Consider the following 19,904-nt stretch of genomic DNA (forward strand, 5'->3'; position numbering starts at 1 on the left):
AGTTTTCGTTGTTTTCCATCTGTTGCTTAACCAAATAGGTGCATTTGACCTTCAGTTAGAGTATGGTTAAGAGCTTAACGGTCTATAGATCCAGCCCACATTCAGAGTAGTATCTAGCCCATCTGATCTTCTAGTGGCTTTGCCTGCGTATATGGCCCAAGTGGTCAGCTGGTTTATGAAATGATGACACCTTGACACGACACTCGAGTGATAAGTGAGTATAAAATTAATTTTTGGTAAGTAATTTTATTTCATTTTTAATGCAAAAAATAAAGTGTGAAATATTAGAGATTGGAAGAAGTAATTGGTCAAAATTACTAACATACTCTCAAATAATCCCACTGTTGACGAAATAATGGTAATTCTTTATTCTTTATTTTTTTATGTTTGTCAATGTAAAATTGGTAATGCTATATGTAGAGTTAAGCGCTATATATAAACATTAAATACACTTTTGAAAATTGTATAAAATTAGGAATTCATGACAAAAACACGAATATATCAGTCTAATTAATGTTTATATTTATATGATTTTCTAAATTTCTACGATTTTCTAGTGTATATTTAATGATTATATGTAGCCCTTAGAGTATGTATAGCATTTTCCAAATTATAATCATTAGCATCTCAAATTATAAGTTGTATTAAAATGCCGTGTCAAAATTCAAAGTGTAATCATTACAGAGCTGAGTATTTCAAAACGAAAGAAGAATAAATAGTCATTGGCCTCATTACAGTTGCAGTAGCTAGGATGTAGGAAATCCAGGTTGTTATAAACCTCAAAAAGAACAAAGGAAGGTCTCATTTTTTGTACAAAGTAAATGAAAGCAGAAGATTTTTGGGTTCCCAAGAATTATTATCATAAAAAAAAAAAATAAAAAAAAAAAATAACACACATTTGTTATCTTCATCTTTATAATTCTGTCATCTGAAGTTTGCATTGCATGCACGCAGAGTCTACGCAAAGCACCAAATTAAGTCTAGGACCACTCTACTCACTCCACAACTTGTTGAGCACAAATATCATTAACCACTGTCTTCTACTTTATGGATCCAAGAAGATGCTTATGTTTTTGGCTCATCTTGGTTTATATTACCTGGTATGAGCTGCCATCATATGACTAAAAACCCTAGCTAGGCATCTTTATTCTCGAGTTACTATCCTCGGAGTAGAGATTTGTGATAGAATATAAAAACCAATTCTAACTAGGTATGTCGGAGTAATTATTTACTCACGTTTCTGGTTGAATGGGTTCTTTAATACGGTATTAATAACCAACATGACAAAAAAAAAAAAATAATAAGTTTAGATTTTTTTCGTCTATACTGTGTGTGTGAGAACCAATACTGCATTTATTAAAATGTGACAGAGTATTAAAATCAATCTTATGTTTCAACCATAAGCCACTACAACTATTATTTTAAAGGTTTTGAATACCCCGATTACATATCTAATGTCCTATTACTTCTGTTTTTTGATAGCAACATTTAGAGATGTGCATTTTTTAGGAACACTCCAAATCTCAAGTCAACATCCAAAACAATTTGATAACACATAGTGTAGTTGCCATTTCTTATGCAATAAGCATATAAAGACAAGCCGATGAAAATGGCCCAACATAATAATTTGGCAGCTGCGAATCTGCAATTAAGCAACGACAACAAATTACTTGATCCATCTCTGTCCCTTGGATCCATTTTCATACTACGAGTATCCCAAATTCGGGACCTTTAAACCTTTTTTTGGGTTTTATATATTCGAGGAATAAGTCTTGTGTACAACGGGTATACATTAATTTTATTATAAAGTGGTTAGTTTGAGCGTAGCTTTAATTATTTTTATGATAACTTTAACCAAAGTAACTTTTAATTTATCATTGATTTGAATTTTATTTCAATGTGTAATTTGTTATAGATATGTGATTACATACTATAAAGACTAATATGATTAATCTATTACATTGTAAGTTATTTGTAAGATAAAATTTAGGGAAATTCTCTTTGGTAAACCTCTATTTTTTATTATTCTCTTTGGTAAATTGTGAAAAAACTTATTATCTCTGGTAGACTATATTTTAAAACATTAATTCATTGGTAAGATTAATGATTGTAATTAGGGATTATTTAACCATGGTTAACTGTTTTAATAAAAAAATGATTGTGCTGCCTAAAATACCCTCCCCCTCATTTAATTTTGCCCAACCACATATGTCTAATCAGATTAATTTTGGAGGGGAGGGTTCTGAATTTTTTCATTCATTTCACCTCGAAATTCTTCATCTTCATTCATTTCACCTTCGAAATTCTTCATCCTCACAAATTACTCGACAAAAAATTAGGGCTTGTGACAATAATAATCCTGGGTAGTGTTTTGTAATTGGTTGATTGTGCTTTGAAGGCGATTTCAGTGAAAATTTTGGACGGCTTGATCGGGAATTCTGATAGTCAAAAAGTCGTGCTTGGGTGGTATTTGGAGTGACGATCGGCTTCAAAGGTCGCATTTTTTTATAGTCTATCATCATCGACTCAGAGTTGAAGCAAGGTAAGTGGTATTTCCGCTTAAAAATTTGATATGCTCTGTTTTTCATTTACTGGGTTGGATTATGAAATGCTGTTGATTTTGTGGGTATTTTTGTGTGATTGTTGATGATAATTGATAAAGTTGAAGTTTTTATTAGTTTTTGTGGGGTATTATCAGTTTATTTTGTTGTGTATTTTTGTGTGGTGAATTATGCTATTTTAGGGCAGATGCTTATACAATTGTTTGTTGCATGTTGTTTGATTGATGCAGAATGGGTGATAAAATTGTGCTACAATTTCAGTTTAATGGTGTTGATGTGTCTGTTGTGGTTGATGATATAGATAAGGTTAATTTGATTGACCTTATTGTAGAGTATTGGGAAAAGGCTAGGGAGGGTAATATTGTAACAGCTCAGAACCCCACCTTTCAATATGTATATAAAATGAAGCATGTGCCACTTTTAAGTGATGCTGATTTGATGAAGATGTTTGCAAATTTGCCTGAAAAAAAAGAGATTTACATTTGGGTTGGGGATGGTGTAAAAGATAGTAAGGTAGTTGCTGCTGCAAGATCATTAATGGCTGGGAAGGAAGTAGTGGGGGCTAACCCGGTTGAACCATTAGCTAAGCCAGTAGTTGAACCATTAGCTAAGCCACAAGCTGGACCATCTGCTACAACTAAGAAAAAGCTCACACCTAGGAAGCAAAAACAAACTGAGTTGGTGGAAGCTGAAGTAGTTAGCAAGGCAGAATTTGATAGACATGTTAAGGCATTAGGGCAGTCAGACAAGGTGAGTGAACTTGTGGTTCTGAATTATGATCCAGATCAAACTTGGGCTGAGTTAGAAGCTGAGTTGGAAGTAGAGGGTAGAGGGTAGAGGGAGAGGAAGAGGGAGAGGGAGAGGGAGAGGTGCTGTGAGAGGGAGGGGGAGAGGGAATGAAAGAGGCAGAGGGAGAGGGAGATCATCTGCCAGAGGGAGGGGGAGAAGGAATGCCTTAGAAACATGGTTCAACATTTCACCAACTCCATGGCAGCCTAACCAAACAAATGACCAAGACCAAAGTGATGATCTACATCCAAATCAATACCAAATGCCACATGACATCATCACACAAGACAGTCAAGCCCAACCACAAACCCAGTCTATGATACCTCCCTTGCAAAACATAGGTGAGTTTGGGACTAGGGCTACTTCAGGTGAGGGTGATTCTTCTAAATCTTCTAGAGTGTCAGCCTTTTTCCAAAAGAGACTACCTAGGACAACTGCTAAAAGAAAAGGGATAGTGATTAGCACTAGTAACAGTGGTGATGTGAGTGAACAGCAACCAGTAGAGCAGAATAGGAGAAGGAATTTGGCAATTAGCTTAAGTGAAGATGATGTAGAGCCAACTGTGCTGCCTTTTAATGATGAAGATGATAGTGAGGATGATGGATACATCCCTACTGGGCTGTCAGATTAAGAGAATAGTGATGAGTCAGATGATGTGAGTTTAGATGAGGAAGAGGACTTACCTAATGATGAGTATGGGCCCATGATTGAAGACAGCTTTGATCCTTTTGAAGATGAACAGTTTGAGTGTGAGAATGAGCAAGACAATTATCTGACTAAGTTATACAGTAATGGAGAAGTGTATATTGATGAGGGATTTGGGAAGATAGTTTTGAAGCCTTGGCAGTTATTTATGGATAAACAACAACTCAGAGATGTGGTGAGAGATTACTGCATTCAGTGTGGGTTTTCAGTTGTTGTTGACTTTGCCAGCAACAAGAGATACTGTGCTAGGTGCTCAGATTTGAACTGTGGGTGGAGATTGCATGCTTCTGTACTTCCAGATGGTACAACTTGGGCAATCAAAAGCATACAAAGCCCAGAGCATACTTGTCAAGGACTTGAGACAAGAAACAACATGGTTAATGTTAAGTGGGCAATGAGGGTTTTACTTGAAGATATCAGGGCAAATAATGATATCCCTGCAAAGGCTCTGAATCAACTGTTATGGAAAAGATATGGGGTCACAATGGCACAAAGCACCTTGTATAGGGTTAGGACAAAGGCTTTAGTGGAAATTCATGGTGGCCATGATGTTTCCTACAAAGAATTGCCAAGGTATTGTGATGTGATCAAGGAGCTAAACCCTAACTCATTAGCTTTTTGTGCATGGAACAATGTAGGTCCTGACAGACCTATGGTGTTTAGTTCCATTTTCATTGCATTTAAAGCTGCACTTGATGGGGTCAGTGCTGGTTGCAGAAGTCTGATTGGTGTAGATGGAGCTCACCTAAAAGGCAACTATGGTGGGGTCTTACTTTCTGCAGTTGCTCTTGATGGTAATAATGAAATTTTTCCTGTAGCATGGGCAATAGTTGGTGCAGAAAATGCAGACAGTTGGAAGTTCTTCCTTTATCACTTGAAAAATGCACTACAACCAAGTGGAAGGGGTGATGATTGGTGCATCATCAGTGATAGGCAAAAGGTATACCAATTAAGCTTTCTTCATTTTTATAATTTGATTATGCTACAATATAGTGTGTTTACCTAACATTAGTATGTCTTTTGTGCAGGGTATTGATTCTGCTATATCAGATATTTGGCCAAAAGTGGGCAGAAGATATTGCTGCAAGCATTTAGTCAAGAATTTTAAGAAAGAATTTCCTGGATTGTTAATGTTTCAACTATTCTGGAAGGCTGCAAGAGCTTACAATCCATTCACATTCAAGAAAGCAATGGAGGCATTACAAAAAGCCAATCCCCTGTCTCTAGTGTGGCTTGCTGAACTGGGACCACAGTCAAGATGGTCAAAACATGCCTTCAATCCAGCTGTGAAATGTGACAGAAACAAATCTAATTTTGTTGAAAGCTTCAATTCAACCATGGGCATTGATAGATGCAGACCAGTACTTACTCTGCTTGAAGGTTATTAACTAAGCATACCTACCTTTATATAGTTTTACAACAACTAAGATAGCACTAAAGCTAATTTGCTGTCATGAACCTTTGCTGCAGGTATTAGAAGACTAACTATGGTTAGAATGGCAACCAGAAGGGAAGCATGTGAGAACTGGAGAGATGATGTTTGCCCTAACATCATGAAAAGGCTTCAAGTGATAAGCCAAGAGTCAAGAACATGCAAGTGTTTGAAATCTGGAGATGGAGAATTTGAAGTGCTTCATGGGAAGTCTGTGCTCCCAGTCAACTTAAGGGAGAAGACCTGTGTGTGTAATGCATGGCAGCTAACTGGGTTGCCATGCAAGCATGCAATGAGGGCAATATTGTATGATAATCAAGACCCTAGAGCATACATTAGTGAGTGGTACTCTGTCACCAGGTACAAACTGGCTTATGCAAACTCTATCAAGGCCATACCAGATGTAGAGCAATGGCCTGACAGCAGTTATCCAGAAATTGCCCCACCAGCAATGAAAAGAGGCATAGGCAGGCCTGCTAGGAACAGGAGGAGGGAGGAGGGTGAGAAAGCAAAGGGGAAGAGGTCTAGGACTGTGAGGTGTGGGAAATGCCAACAATTTGGGCATAACTCACAAACATGCCAAGGTGGCTTGACAATGAAAGACAAGGCTGTCTTGGGTGAAAGCTCAACTGCTCAGCCAAAAGAGAAGCAACCAAAGAAGCAGAAGAAGGGTGTGTCAATGAGTCAACCACAACCAGCAATAGTGGCATTCCAGCCACTAAGAGTCTCACCAAGGACAAGGAAGGCTAAGGGAGGTGTCTCAGCAAGTCAGCCTGCATGTTAGTGTTTTAGAGAACTTTATTACAGCCAAATCATGTATTTTGAGAATTTCAAAACAGTTATATTTTGCTTCTAATTAACTGTATTTGTCACACATTCATATAGTGTGGTTTTTTGGATAACTTAAGGATTAATGTAATGATTTGTTGTTACAATGAAATATGGCCATTATTATTAAGTTAAGCAATTGCAAAATACTCATACACTGTGCACAAGAAAAGTAGTACCAATTTCATTGATAATCATGCATAAAAAATTACATCAGTCTTAATTCATAGCCCTAATACATAACCTTCAACATCCTAATACATAACCTTTAACATAACCTAATTCATCATTTCGCAACAACAAATAACAATACAAAATACATAATCACAGCCATCTTCACAATCAATTTGATGTAGTTCACCAAATCATCCAGTCTTGAAGTAACAGCAACAAGAGCACCTTGTTCAACCTCCAATTCGTCACCAACCCTGATTATATCATGCTCCTTCAACCAACAGAAAAAATCGCAAGCCCTGCACTTGAAAAAAAGTCGCCTAGGGTTCTTCGTGGTCTCTGACACCATCACTGCAGCAACTTGAGGGGGTACACAATCGCATCGTACATGCTTCACCCAACCAATTTGATCGTCCATGGTGATTGACTTAGATGAGCGAGAAGATCGGCTGTTCTTCATGATTAGGGAAAATCGTGAAATCGTGAAATTAGGGGAAAATCGTGAAGTTAGGGTTTGGAAAAAAGGGGGAAATCGATTTGGGATATATAAGGATGAGGAAAGCAATTTGGAGGGAAAGTCTGATTTTTAATTAAGGTCAAATTTGTCATTAAGGCTTTGGCTAACCATGGTTAGGCTCATAATCCCTAATTACATCATTAATCTTACCAATGAATTAATGTTTTAAAATATAGTGTATCAAAGATAATAAGTTTTTTCACAATTTACCAAAGAGAATAATAAAAAATAGAGGTTTACCAAAGAGAATTTCCCTAAAATTTATTAATATAAAACAACTTTTGCAGTATAAAGGGCAACTTTTAGTAATTTTAACATAACTTTAACCCGTTTTAAAATAAATTAACGTACACCTGCCTTTTTGAAGAATTTGTGATATTCAAGACTTTTATGATACATTTTACTCACCACATGTTTGCAACATCTTCTCATATCCTCAACTTTATATAAACCTCCCCTTTGTAACTATGATGTTATCTACTCTTCACAATTACATGCACACATTATTGTCGCGGTTACTTTTACTCTATTAATTTGTCTTAGCTTGTTGTCTTATCATATTCTTCTCTTTAATTAAATTTCACTTCGTAACTATTTCTTCATAATTGCAACACATATTATAGTTACAATCACTATTACACAATTACACTCCATGAACTTGTGAATTAAGTATGGATGCGTATAACTAAAATGTCCATAATTCACGCTAAAATGATAGTTACTTGTATTGAAAGAAGATAAGAATACATGAATTGATGAATCATCTACTACAAAAAAAAAAGAAAAAAAAAAAATAGAAGTTTAGAAGTAAGAGTTGAATTATATACTTGTTCATTATATTCCATCTGTTGATCCACAACAACACGACATTAAATAGGCATTAAAAATGAGCAGAAAACATCATATCGATTACCTAAACTCAATACTATCATCCCACATTCCAACCTAATATCATTGCAGTAGATTTTGCTGCAGAAATTACTACAGTTTACTAGTATTTTTGGGAATAGTTTTGCAGTTTGTCTTAAAAACCTATGTACTGCATGTATTGGAACAAATCTAGCAAGATCCTACATACAAGAATGATGGATATATAAAATATGAGTAAATCGATAAGAGTATATAGATTGTTGAATAACTCAAAAAATGCAACAGAAGACTACATGAGTTAACCCTAGACCGAATATCTTGATAAGTATTTTAAATTAAATCAAATAAAAAAAATAAATTCTGATTAGATCACATAAGCAAAAAATCAAAAAACAAGGTGAATTAAACCTAGTTTAGCTTAAAAGTCAAAGTAAAGTATATTGGAACGAATATAGCAAGAATTAACGAGGTGGATCAATGTATAAAATATGAGTAGTAAATCGATAAAAAAAAATATATATATTAAGATTGTTGAGTAACTCAAAAGATACTCATACAAGTGTACAAAACAAGACGTACTACAAGAGTAGTGAACCCTAGAATAGCTTCATAGGTTAAAGGTTAAAACCACCTTAATTACATAAAGAACAATTAATATAGAATCCCCTAGCATTCATCTGTTATACTACGTATATGATTGGATCTCACTAATCACTATCTCACTACTAAAATTTTAATATATGTCACGCCTATGGTATAACGCCATAATATACATACTTTATATAATGGTCCTATACTAAATTTAATTTATTACACTAGTACTAGCTTTTATCATCCACAAATAATAACATAAGTGGATAATAAGTTAACAATACCTAGTGACACTTTTGGTTAATGAAGATCGTGTGGCTTAATTTCACATGCAATTTTTTTCTCTTTTCTCTTTTCATCTTTTTCCAAATTGTTTTTTCTCTTGTTATTTCTTAAAGATATTATAAAGGTTGAGTATCTTGCCTTTAACATGGGGAGGTTGGGGTGTTGAGACTGTTGACTGATGATACCTGAATTCAGAATTAGATCGCCGTTTAGCTGTTTTATTAGGTAGTTGAGGGGTTATATATTAATTATACAAGTTTATATGCAATGTGTTGTAAGTTTTATTAATGTGGTTTAATTTGAAGTGGCACATATTATTATCAAGCAATCTTGATGAGAATTCTAAGGGGCTTATTCTGTTCAGCTTAATTTCAGTTCAGTTCAGTTTCTAATTTTATTCTCTAATAAAAAATTCATTTCATCTCTATCTAGTTCAGTTCAGTTCACTTCAACCCCAATCAGTTCAGTTGTTTTCAGTAAATCGGAACAAGCCCTAATTAAGTGTTTTGATCGAGCTAGCTAGTTATAAGAGATTTGTAGTTTGTTATAATGGATGTAAGAAAGACAAAGTAAATCTATAATTAACAATTACATAGATTTTTGTGTGTTCACAAATAATGTTTTAGCTTCGTCCATGAGGCACAAAGACAAAGATTTAGATTGAAGAGTTCATATATCGCAAATAGAAATGAAGTTAGGTTTGATCGCCTGATGATCTGAGTCACGCTTGAAGCACTAGCTAGATGAAAGATATTTCAACAGTTCAACATTAATTGGCATGGTAGCATAATGTTCATAGGAAATTTTTAGCGTAACTCAAAATAAAAGGACTATATAATGGTTGGTGTCTTGAAAACACCAACTGCGTGTTTTATTAATTTATTTATTAATTCACCTAATTTTGACTTAATTATATGAACCTACTTATTGACAACGTAATTAACTAATTATGCACAATATTAAGAGTATTAACCTAGCTAGCTACACCGTTTAACACAACTGGCCTGACCTGATTGAGGCCACCCTACATTTTGACCTAAATCCTTTATAACCTGCCAAATGTTGTATGCTTATACCTAAAATAATAACACACATACAATAGTGTAGTAGTACTACTACTTTAATTAAAGACTAACCCTTAACCTATTCCAACACTTATTAATTACCAACATAATTAAACCTACTTGAATTGTATGATTTAATTCCCTGCCTCCTCCTTTGATTTCCTTATGAGCTGTCTCTCTTTATTTCCACTGTTCTCCTTCCTCTATATTAAGGATCTTATTTGCTCCTCACATCTATCATTTCTTAACATGAATAGGTTTTCAAAAATAAAAAATAAAAAAATAAAAATAAAAAATAAATATTTGTAATATTTATCTTTGTTTTTTTGATCATATATTAAATTTCCAAATATTTTTTTATAAGTTTTTATTTTTTTATTTTTTTGTTGGCCTATTCAATTTTGTTTTTCTTGTTTGTCATCATCGAAACTTTTCTGGGTTTTTTTCTATTTCGTTTGACTTTTAAAGTACAGTTGATGTTTTCACAGAGAATACCATAATGCATGTCTTTTGTTTTTTTAAAATCACCAATCTTTTCCATAGACCTATTAATTAATAATTATTCTAGCTAGAACTATGTATGTAAAAACAAAGTCAAAGGGTGTTTGTATGTTGCATAATTTTACATATTTTCAAATGAATTTTAGTACTTTTATGATGATGTCTCCAACAAACATATTGTAGCTAGTTAGTACCATATAAATATAACTATACAATTATAATAGTTATTATTATTATTTAAACTGATGAGATCTAATTAAATTAAAGAGGTGTTGATTAAATTTGCTTGTCAAGTGGTTGAAATAATCCTCAAGAAAGGAACAAGTGAAGCTGCCAGCATGATCTATCTATGGTTAGCAAGTTAGCTAGTCATCACATTAAAACTATATAGTATACAATTATACATATATTTATATGCATAATATATGTATGATTGTATGAATGAATGTAATTGCTAGCTGTTGCTAGGTCATGCTGTGACAGCATCACTCCTTCCTTGTTTGAGGGAAGCTAAGAAAGGCTGGAAAATACTGCTTAATAATGTAAGTATATGTATATCTTTCTGTCTCATTCTCAATGTGTCTTCTTATGTTGATGTGGTACATTAATTAGTATTCTTTATATGAACATGGATATGGTCATGGACTTCTTCTTGTTGCTTATTATTGCTTATAAGCCTACTTGGTATGCGAGCTTATGGGTTCGTCTTTTGTCTTTGTGTTGTATCAAGCGAAAATAAGAAATTTTAATATGTTAAGAAATATATGGTCGTCTAATTTTAAGCAAAACAAAAAATAAATTATTAGATCAAATAGTAATTTAATTAAACCTAATCAAATTAAACAATCAAGTGCATGGTGTTGGCCTGACTAGATAGCCAAACTAGGCAAACAAATTATATATGTAGTACAAGTGAGTTTAAAAGATAGTACGTTGGAACAAGAAGCTCCACCTTGATCTCAACCCACCCCCGTAATATAAGAGAAAAAAATATAAATAGCCAATACGCACGTAAAAATAATTGACTCAACCAACCAATGCAAATAGGTGAGAGCACTTGCTGACGACATTGCTAACTCAAAACATACAAAATAACTAACAATGAACAATAATTAAAAGTTAAAAATCACATTCGATGCTTATCATCATATTATCTCATATAAGTTACATCAATTAGTATATATAACCCCTTCTAAATTACCAATAATCATACAACAACACTTGATGCAAAAGTGCCAAAGATTCTAAAACACAATGGATATGGGCCAAATCTTGGGTGACAAGTTAAAAAATGGTACAATTGAGAAATAAATGAAAGAGAGATGGATGAATTGAAGAAGGAATAAGAAAGATGCTTGCATTGTTTGGAATTTGGAATTTTGGATGCACTCAAAGTGAATCAATCTTATGATGTGTGCATGCGCCATTTGAAGCTAATAACTTGGAGAACCTTTTTCTTGTCCTAACTCTTCAATTTTTCCACTTTTTTGATACTTTGATTTGTGGGGGAACTTATTTTTTATGACTATGCATGCATCTATTGGTTCCATCTGCCCAAAACCCACCAAAGGGATCAAAACAAAAGCTCTATATATGTAACATTTTTTATTTTTTTTATTGTAAACATATAAAAGTAAGATAATAAAGCATAAAATTTACTAACTTTATCAGAACTCCCTTAATTAATTTTTAATTAATTTAATTACCCTTTTGACAGTTCACTTTGATTTATTCATTAATTTTATGTATTAAATTAATTATAATATATATTGTTGTCCGAATCCATGCGTCACTTAACCCATTGCTCTTGTCTCTTAAACACTTGCCTTTTTTATGTAAATCTATGCTAACCAATTAGATGCTAAAGAAAGCATGCCTCCGACAATTGGCATTGCATGCTAATAAAGAAAAAAAAAATAAAGACTACCCATCTATCTAAGGACAAAATTAAAATTATATTTTTAAATTTTTTTAAAATTAACTAATTAAAGAATTAAAAAAGAAAAAGAAAAGAAAAGAAAACGACTCTTGCATAGAGATGGATTGAGATCGATCACATGATCATGTTGTTATGTTAAGATACCTTACCCTACTTCTACAACTAACAAAATTATGGTCCCCTAGTATAGCTAAATCACATTACTTAATTGTAATTATTTTTTTTTTTTTATATTTCTTCGAAAGTTTAGGGGGATAATGTCGGTATTTGTAGTCCAATGAGGTGGAGTTGAAAGTGATTTTAACGTTAATGTTAATATATATATTTTTGTTTGAATTGATATGAAATGATGTAAATGTCCTATTTGATCAATTAATTTGTTGAATTAATATGTAGTTGAATAGACTTATGTTGTATTATTGTCTAATACTTGTCTAAAATGAATAATTAGTAATCTATATCGTGACAAATTATTGATGATATCCTATAATAAGAGCTTGCACTATACTTTATACTTTATTATAACCGGTAATAAGATTAATGATGGTATATAGTTGCAAAAAAATTAAAAAAACAAAAAAAAAAAAAAGACCTAGTGTATATCTAGGGTACTTCAAACTACACTATACTTAATTGTAAATCAAAGCAAAACCTTGATTAGTTTAGAATGAACATACACTCCCAACAAGTGCGTGTTATTGCATTCAAGTTTTAACTAACTGCAACCTTAATTAGTTTAGAACATACACAACTCCGATCCTTATCGGCTAAGACCTTGATTAATCTAGCTAGAACACATACAACTCCTTATTAGCCGATGCAAGCACATACTTGATGTTACTATATTTTGATATCAACACATCAAACCATGGCTTCTATTGAATCTTCAAAGAACTAAAATAGAATAATAAAACAAAAAGAAAAGCAAAGAAAAAGGCATTGCCCTTCTTGAGATATAAAGGAAAGAAGAGAGAATATGCTAAATAAAAGTATAAAGTTGACAAAGCCCTAGATATATAGGTAGAAAATTTCAAAAACAATTTTTTTAAAAAAAATTATTAAAAAATATGAAAAAATAATTTTCATAGATTGATGTGGCTTGGGTGTGATTATATTCAATGTGTCTCACTTTAGGCCACATCCATCTGTAATATCATATGGCTCCTAATCATATGATATGAAATGAATATTAGTTATTATTAGTACTATATTTTATATACTATGATATATATCATTATATTTACATTTTCCCAAAAACCTCTCTCCTTTGGCCCCTCTATAAATACCCCATTGTTTCTTCACTTCTTTCTCTACCATTATATCCTATGTTCATTAAATAACCTTGTTCTCTCTCTTTTATTTATTTATTTATTTATTTTTTATTTTTTTCTTAGTTTCATTGGGAAATTATGTTGTACATTGACGTGCACCACTAGTTGATGAAGCTGCCAGCATGATCTCAACTTGCCTTTTATTCTGATTAATCTAACAATTAATCATCATCAACTTTATATTAAGGAAAGATTAGATCATGTTGGTAGCTTCATCTTTTGATGGGATCACGAAAACAACAACAATGAAGAATTCATTGAATTGAACCAATTTTATTTAATTATTGGTACGTGCTTACTTATTACTTTGCTCCTCATAATTTTCTCAATTTATTTAGTGAATTGCATGCATATGATACAAATGAGCAAATTTTCTCAATTTATTTTCTTAATGTTCATAAATTTGTACATAAGTAGTTATTGATGCATATTCTCATTTTTCCATATGCAAAAAGCTACCCCTAATGTTTTAGTGTGTAATTTAATTTATGATAAGTATAATAATGCTTTTTTCGATTTCAAAAAATAAATAAAGAAAAGTTTTCGGATTGTGAGTTTTAATCCTTCTTGTCAATAGTCTCTGGAAAATTACACCCTCTTACATGCTCCTTATCTTGTATGTAATATATGAGTAATTACCCGTATATATGAATTACGGAGTAAAATTTTATTAGTATAATTTTTTTTTTTCACTCATTATTCTTTTGGTTATTGTTTTTGCAATCTGTTCATCAATTTATTCTCAAGTCTCATACATAGGTATATACAAGATTTCCATGTCAAGAATTCGACCCAGTTTCAACAATGTCTTCTACAACGTCATAAACACACGACGTGAGATGACGACAATGAATAACAAAGGTTAAATAGTTTGTTTTAGTAGGTTTGATTTCACCATTGATGCATGAGGGTTTTGACAACGATGAAGGCACCTCGAAGAGAATAGAACAGATTTCAAGCTACCTTTTATTTTAAATTCTTATATGTGGCTGGCCACACCAGGAGTTACTTTATTAGTGTAATAGGGATTACTTGGTCAATGTTAAAGAGGTTACTCGATCAGTTACTTGATAAGTATTACTGTCATCATTAAATTTTGTATGAACTAGAATGATGGAAATTTGTTAATATATATATATATATATATATATATAGTAAATATATACTTGTATATGTTATAATTTGCATCAGATTATTTTCACAATGATTGTTTTCATAACACAACTTTCTCTTTTATGCTTGAACACAACTTTCTCTTTTATGCTTGAACATTTACTACGTGTATTCTACGAATTGAAGTACCAAAGAGTTTATGACTTTATGCTATTTTGTCTAGTTGTTGAAGAATGGAGGTGGAAAAGCAGGGATTTTATTTATTTATTTATTTATTTATTTTAAATTTTGAGATCGACAATAAAAGGAGAGCATAAGCCATTGATGATTCCAAACAACACTCATTCAGTCACTCCTCAAACATTTTAATTTAAGAGAATAATACGTGTAAATACCATATATGTCACTCCTAGGCCTGTTCTCTTCGGCTTATTTTCAGTTCAGTTTAGTTCAGTTCAGTTCAGCTTCAATCAGTACATTTCAGTTCAGTTTTAGTTTCTCACTTCACCTCAGCTTAGCTTAGTTTAGTTCAGCTCGATCAGTCCAGTAAATCAGAACAGGCCCCTACTCGACCAATAAAAGCTAAATAATTTGTGTAGTCGTCCTAAAAACATATTTAAGATTTGAGATTAAATAAGGAAAAACATTTATAATTAATTAACTTTAATGTAAAAAATAAATTAAAATTCAGCTAATAAAAATTAGTACAGTATATATAATAGTAGTCCTTTTAAGGATAATTACCATAGTATTTTCCCTATAGTCACTCCGATACAAATATAAACAAGTCATCATCACTCGATTGGTACTTAACAATGATTTAAATTTAACTGCTGCATTATTTTGTTTGCATTTATATGGGATTGAAAAAGAAAAATTTTTTGTTGGCTGCGCAAACGTGAACTTTGAGCTTTGGTTGTTGAAGATGGAATCATGGGTATCTTAGCAACAAATTTTATTTACATTTTATTTTCTTTTTCCTTTTTTGGTCAACATCTTAGCTAGAGAATATAAGAACAGAAAAAAGTGCAAAAAAGAAAAGTGAAAAAAGGGTACTCATTGAATCTTTTTATGTAGAGACTAATTATAAACTCGTAATTATAAATAAATTACAAACTTTATATTAAAAAGGATAATGCTTGTTTATTATGTCATGGAGAATCATGCAAATGTCGCCTAGTGAGAGACGGATCATGTCTCAGATCACAATGTATATTTTCTAATTTAATTAAATCTTAGGGGACAAGATTAGGTTACTAATTATATTATATTATTGTTTACAAAAAAATATATTATTTGTCACGACGATATATAGCATCTTATTGTCTAACGTTTGTTGTTGATTTGTGAAGTAGCTAGATAGCCATGCAAGGAAAAGGTTCCACCTTAATTAACTAATTAACCTTTTTTTTTATTGAAACAATTAACTAATTAACCTAATTAACTCTATTAGCGTTAGTTAGTATTGTCTTTAGGTTGCGTTTATTTATTCCATTAACAAAGTGTAGGTAATTTATTTATTATTGGTCCAAAAATCATGATGCTAGCTACTTTAAGCTAATCCATCGCCATAATCATCGCGATCTTGATTATTTATTTAAATGAGAGCCTACTACGACAATTTGTACATAGAAATATGACGGTTTTCCTCAAAAACATTTCATTCACAATAATATATATATATATATATATATATATATATATATATATATATATATATATATATATATATATAGAATGCCTTTTTGTTCATCTCATTGATCAATTGCTATCTTTTCCTCTATCCGTCTCCCAACCTATGTTTTTCTGATCTTTAATTCGATCTCTTCCCTTGCATCTAAGTTTGGAGCCCCTCTACTACTTGTGTTTATCTCATGCATGTCCGTGATCAAATGAGAACATCAATTGGATAACGTCATAACAGACAATTAAAAACGTATATAACTTTTCATAGCCGATAATATATACTTCAATTCGTATGTAAAACTTTATTTTTTTTAAGAAGAATGTAATGCATAGTATTAGATTTAGTAGATTTACAACTTTGGTTGTTTTGTCATGGTATATATCAAAATGATTTTTTTTTTTTTTGAAAGGATATTAAAATAACAATTCTTATCACATCACTAATTCGGACATCACAATCTCCCACCTTCGATAGATGTAACCATGTCAATATGTCATTGGTAGTAGGAAGTTTCAAACTTTATGTGTTAATTAATTTTATCCTACTATTAGTGTATATGTGGTTGTAATTCTTGTAAACGCCCCAAGCTACGATTCCACATAGTGTATAATGTATATTAATCTTTTTATTCATTCATCTATTATTATTGCATGATTATCCATCATCGCACTACTCACAAGAGTAGTGACGACGATGAAAGAAAGGATATGTTCAGTGTTCTCTAGTATTGGACACAATAGTATAGTACATGTTCTCATAGTAGCATATATAGAACATATACATAATACTACGTAAAAAAAAATTTTAAAAAAAAGACGATAAGATTCAATATTAAGCATAGTTTAAGAAAAAAATGAAGCGGTTGGAGCCTATATGATAGCCAAACCTATACTAATTTGGAAAGTTTCATGTCCATGCCCATCTTGTTTGAACTGGATAGTCCGGCTGGGCTATGCGGACCCTTCGGCTAAATGGACTGCATTACTATTGAACGGGTACAAATTAAAGGGTTTGGATTGTGGATATTAGTGTTATAGCAAGCCAAAGTGACCTAACAAATTTGGCAAGGAATCTTTGTATCTTATTGCTTTTTGCAACCAAAAAGAGTAGGAAAAGTTATTTGGGTGCTTTGATTCTGATTTATGTGTGTTATTCTAGGATTCCATTTGTTGTTTAATTTCTTGTTACAATCACACATGGATTAATGCTTTGTTAACACCTGGTTTTTATATTTCCTCTATATATATATATATATATATATATATATATATATATATATATATATATATATATATATATATTCCTATCATTATTATGGATTCATGCTTCCAACAAGTTTTAAAGTGACAATTAACATCTAGAAGAGTTGATAATAATAATAAAAATTTCAATTACTATTTACTAGTAAAACAGCTCAAATAGTATTATTCTTTGCTAAATTTTATATGATTTTGAAATTTGATGGGCAATGATAGCAAAATAGATACATACAAAGTAGTTAGCAATCTATTAACTTGACAATAGTGGACTAACAATGCTAATGTTACAACATGAAATCTTTCCAGGTGTATCAATACCTAGATTTTCACTATTATAATTTCATGATGACAAAGCTAATAGTGAATTAAATAAAAAAATCCTGTTGGTCTATGCCTCCACCAACCATTTTGTTAACAAAGGCAAGATCAAAGAAAATTTATTTCGCATATATAATGTTCCAAATCATATTACAGAATCTAAAAAAATTGTGTTCAACAAACATTAAAAGTAATCTAATAACTCTATCTAAGAGTCTCGCTCTGGGGTTAGGGTTTTCTCTCTCAACAGGGGTCTGAGTGGTTTTCTCTTGCGCATTCAAACGGACTCCCCTCTCCGGCGGGGCTTTTCCGGGCAATAATGTCAGACGATATCTTGGAGAAATGGTCGAAATTAAACATTACTGAAGAGGAAGATGAAATTGCTGATCTGGGCAAACACAATAATGACACTCAGGAAAGCAAATTAGCCTTGTCGATTGTGGGGAAACTCCTGACTGTGTGTTCATACAAATTTGAAGCTATGCAACGGACCCTTAAACAAGTGTGGGCGCTGAAGAGGGAGGTAATTTTCCGCAAAATTGAAAATAATCTGTTTATCATCCAATTTTTCCATTGGCGTGATAAAGAAAAGATACTTGATGGGGCACCATGGAACTTTGACAATCAATTACTGCTACTTAAAGACATTCAATGTGGAGAACAACCAAAATCGATCAAATTAAAATTTTGTCCTTTCTGGATTAGACTTTATTATCTCCCCCTTGACAGTAGGTCTAATGATGATGTGAAAACGATTGCTGGGAAAATTGGGGTCGTTATGGAGGTGGAAGATGATGAATTAGGATGGGATAAGTTGCGTAGGGTCCGAGTGACGGTTGACACCACAAAACCTTTGCGAAGAATCCAGAAGATTAGAAATAAAAGAGGTGAAGTCTCTACAATCCAGTTCAAATATGAACGTTTGTCCTCTTTTTTGCTTTATGTGTGGCGTACTTGGACACACTAAAAAGGACTGCCCGAATGTAGTGGAGGATGAAGAGCCTGATGAGAAGCAATGGGGTCTTTGGCTAAGGGCATCTCTTAGGAAGGGTAGAGCAAAGATGGTGGAGGAAATGGTGAAACTTAAGTCGAAGAAAAAATCACTTGTTTTTGTCCAGAAACCAGAGGTGGTGGTGGGGTTGAATGAGATGGGTGTTATACTTGGTGGAGGAAGGAATTTGGAGGGGAAACAACCTGTAAAAAAACCTTAACTATGAGGCAGGGGGGATGTCTGAGTTTATGCAACAGGAGCAAGAAGTAATGTGCAGCCCTGTGATGATTAATGCAAGTAGGGGTGATAAGGAAGGGGTGTTGAGTAAGGATACCACGGCTGATCAGAACACTATACAGAAACATGAACAAAGTCCTCTGTCTATTGTTGTTAACCCCACGTGCAACAAGGAGGGAGATCTGAATGACAACATAGGGGTGTGTAAAAAGAAGTGGAGGAGGTACTCTAGGCCTGTTAATGATGACGATGTTGAGATGACAGACGGGGCAAAAGGTATTGAGAATACTGATCAGGGGATACAGAAGAGAAATGTTGAGATGATAAATGGTAATGCCACTGATGTTCCAGGGATAGAGGGGAAGAAAAGAAGGAAGAAAAATGAGATACATGATGCCGGGGACAAACATATCCAAGTAGAGGGTTTTGGTACGAACCAAGCCCTCGAAGAGCAATGAAAATCCTAAGTTGGAATGTCCAAGGACTTGGCAACCCTTGGATGGTTAGATGTAATACCTCGTATTTTTATACGTATTTTAATTAAAATAAGTATTTTGAGAAGTATTTAATTAAATTGAAATGTTTTATTTAAAGTATTTTAATTATTCATTTTAATATATAAGTTTGGAAATATTTTATAAAAGGAAAGTTTATTTAATTAATTATTTTATTTAAGTTGGGATTTAATTTAAGAAAGTTTTATTTTAGTAAA

The 19,904-nt window shown here is 32.6% G+C and overlaps 1 protein-coding gene across 1 annotated transcript; it reads left to right on the forward strand.

Annotated features, from left to right (window-relative positions):
• The first annotated feature begins 4,053 nt into the window (after window positions 1-4,053).
• On the forward strand, window positions 4,054-6,271 carry LOC145568066 (uncharacterized). The gene is made up of 3 exons (XM_081627505.1): window positions 4,054-4,995; window positions 5,084-5,435; window positions 5,526-6,271. The coding sequence occupies exons 1-3, from the start codon at window positions 4,054-4,056 to the stop codon at window positions 6,269-6,271; spliced, it is 2,040 nt and encodes a 679-aa protein (XP_081483631.1).
• The last annotated feature ends 13,633 nt before the right edge of the window (window positions 6,272-19,904 follow it).

The sequence above is a fragment of the Chenopodium album genome, chromosome 11, assembly GCF_948465745.1.
Source record: "Chenopodium album chromosome 11, dcCheAlbu1.1, whole genome shotgun sequence".
Lineage (NCBI taxonomy): Eukaryota > Viridiplantae > Streptophyta > Magnoliopsida > Caryophyllales > Amaranthaceae > Chenopodium > Chenopodium album.

Excerpts from the sequence above, each read along its gene's own strand:
- LOC145568066 (XM_081627505.1), top strand. The coding sequence starts at position 4,054 with ATGATTGAAGACAGCTTTGATCCTTTTGAAGATGAACAGTTTGAGTGT. Across the intron at positions 4,996-5,083 it reads TCATCAGTGATAGGCAAAAG|GGTATTGATTCTGCTATATC; the intron begins GTATACCAATTA and ends TCTTTTGTGCAG. Across the intron at positions 5,436-5,525 it reads AGTACTTACTCTGCTTGAAG|GTATTAGAAGACTAACTATG; the intron begins GTTATTAACTAA and ends CCTTTGCTGCAG.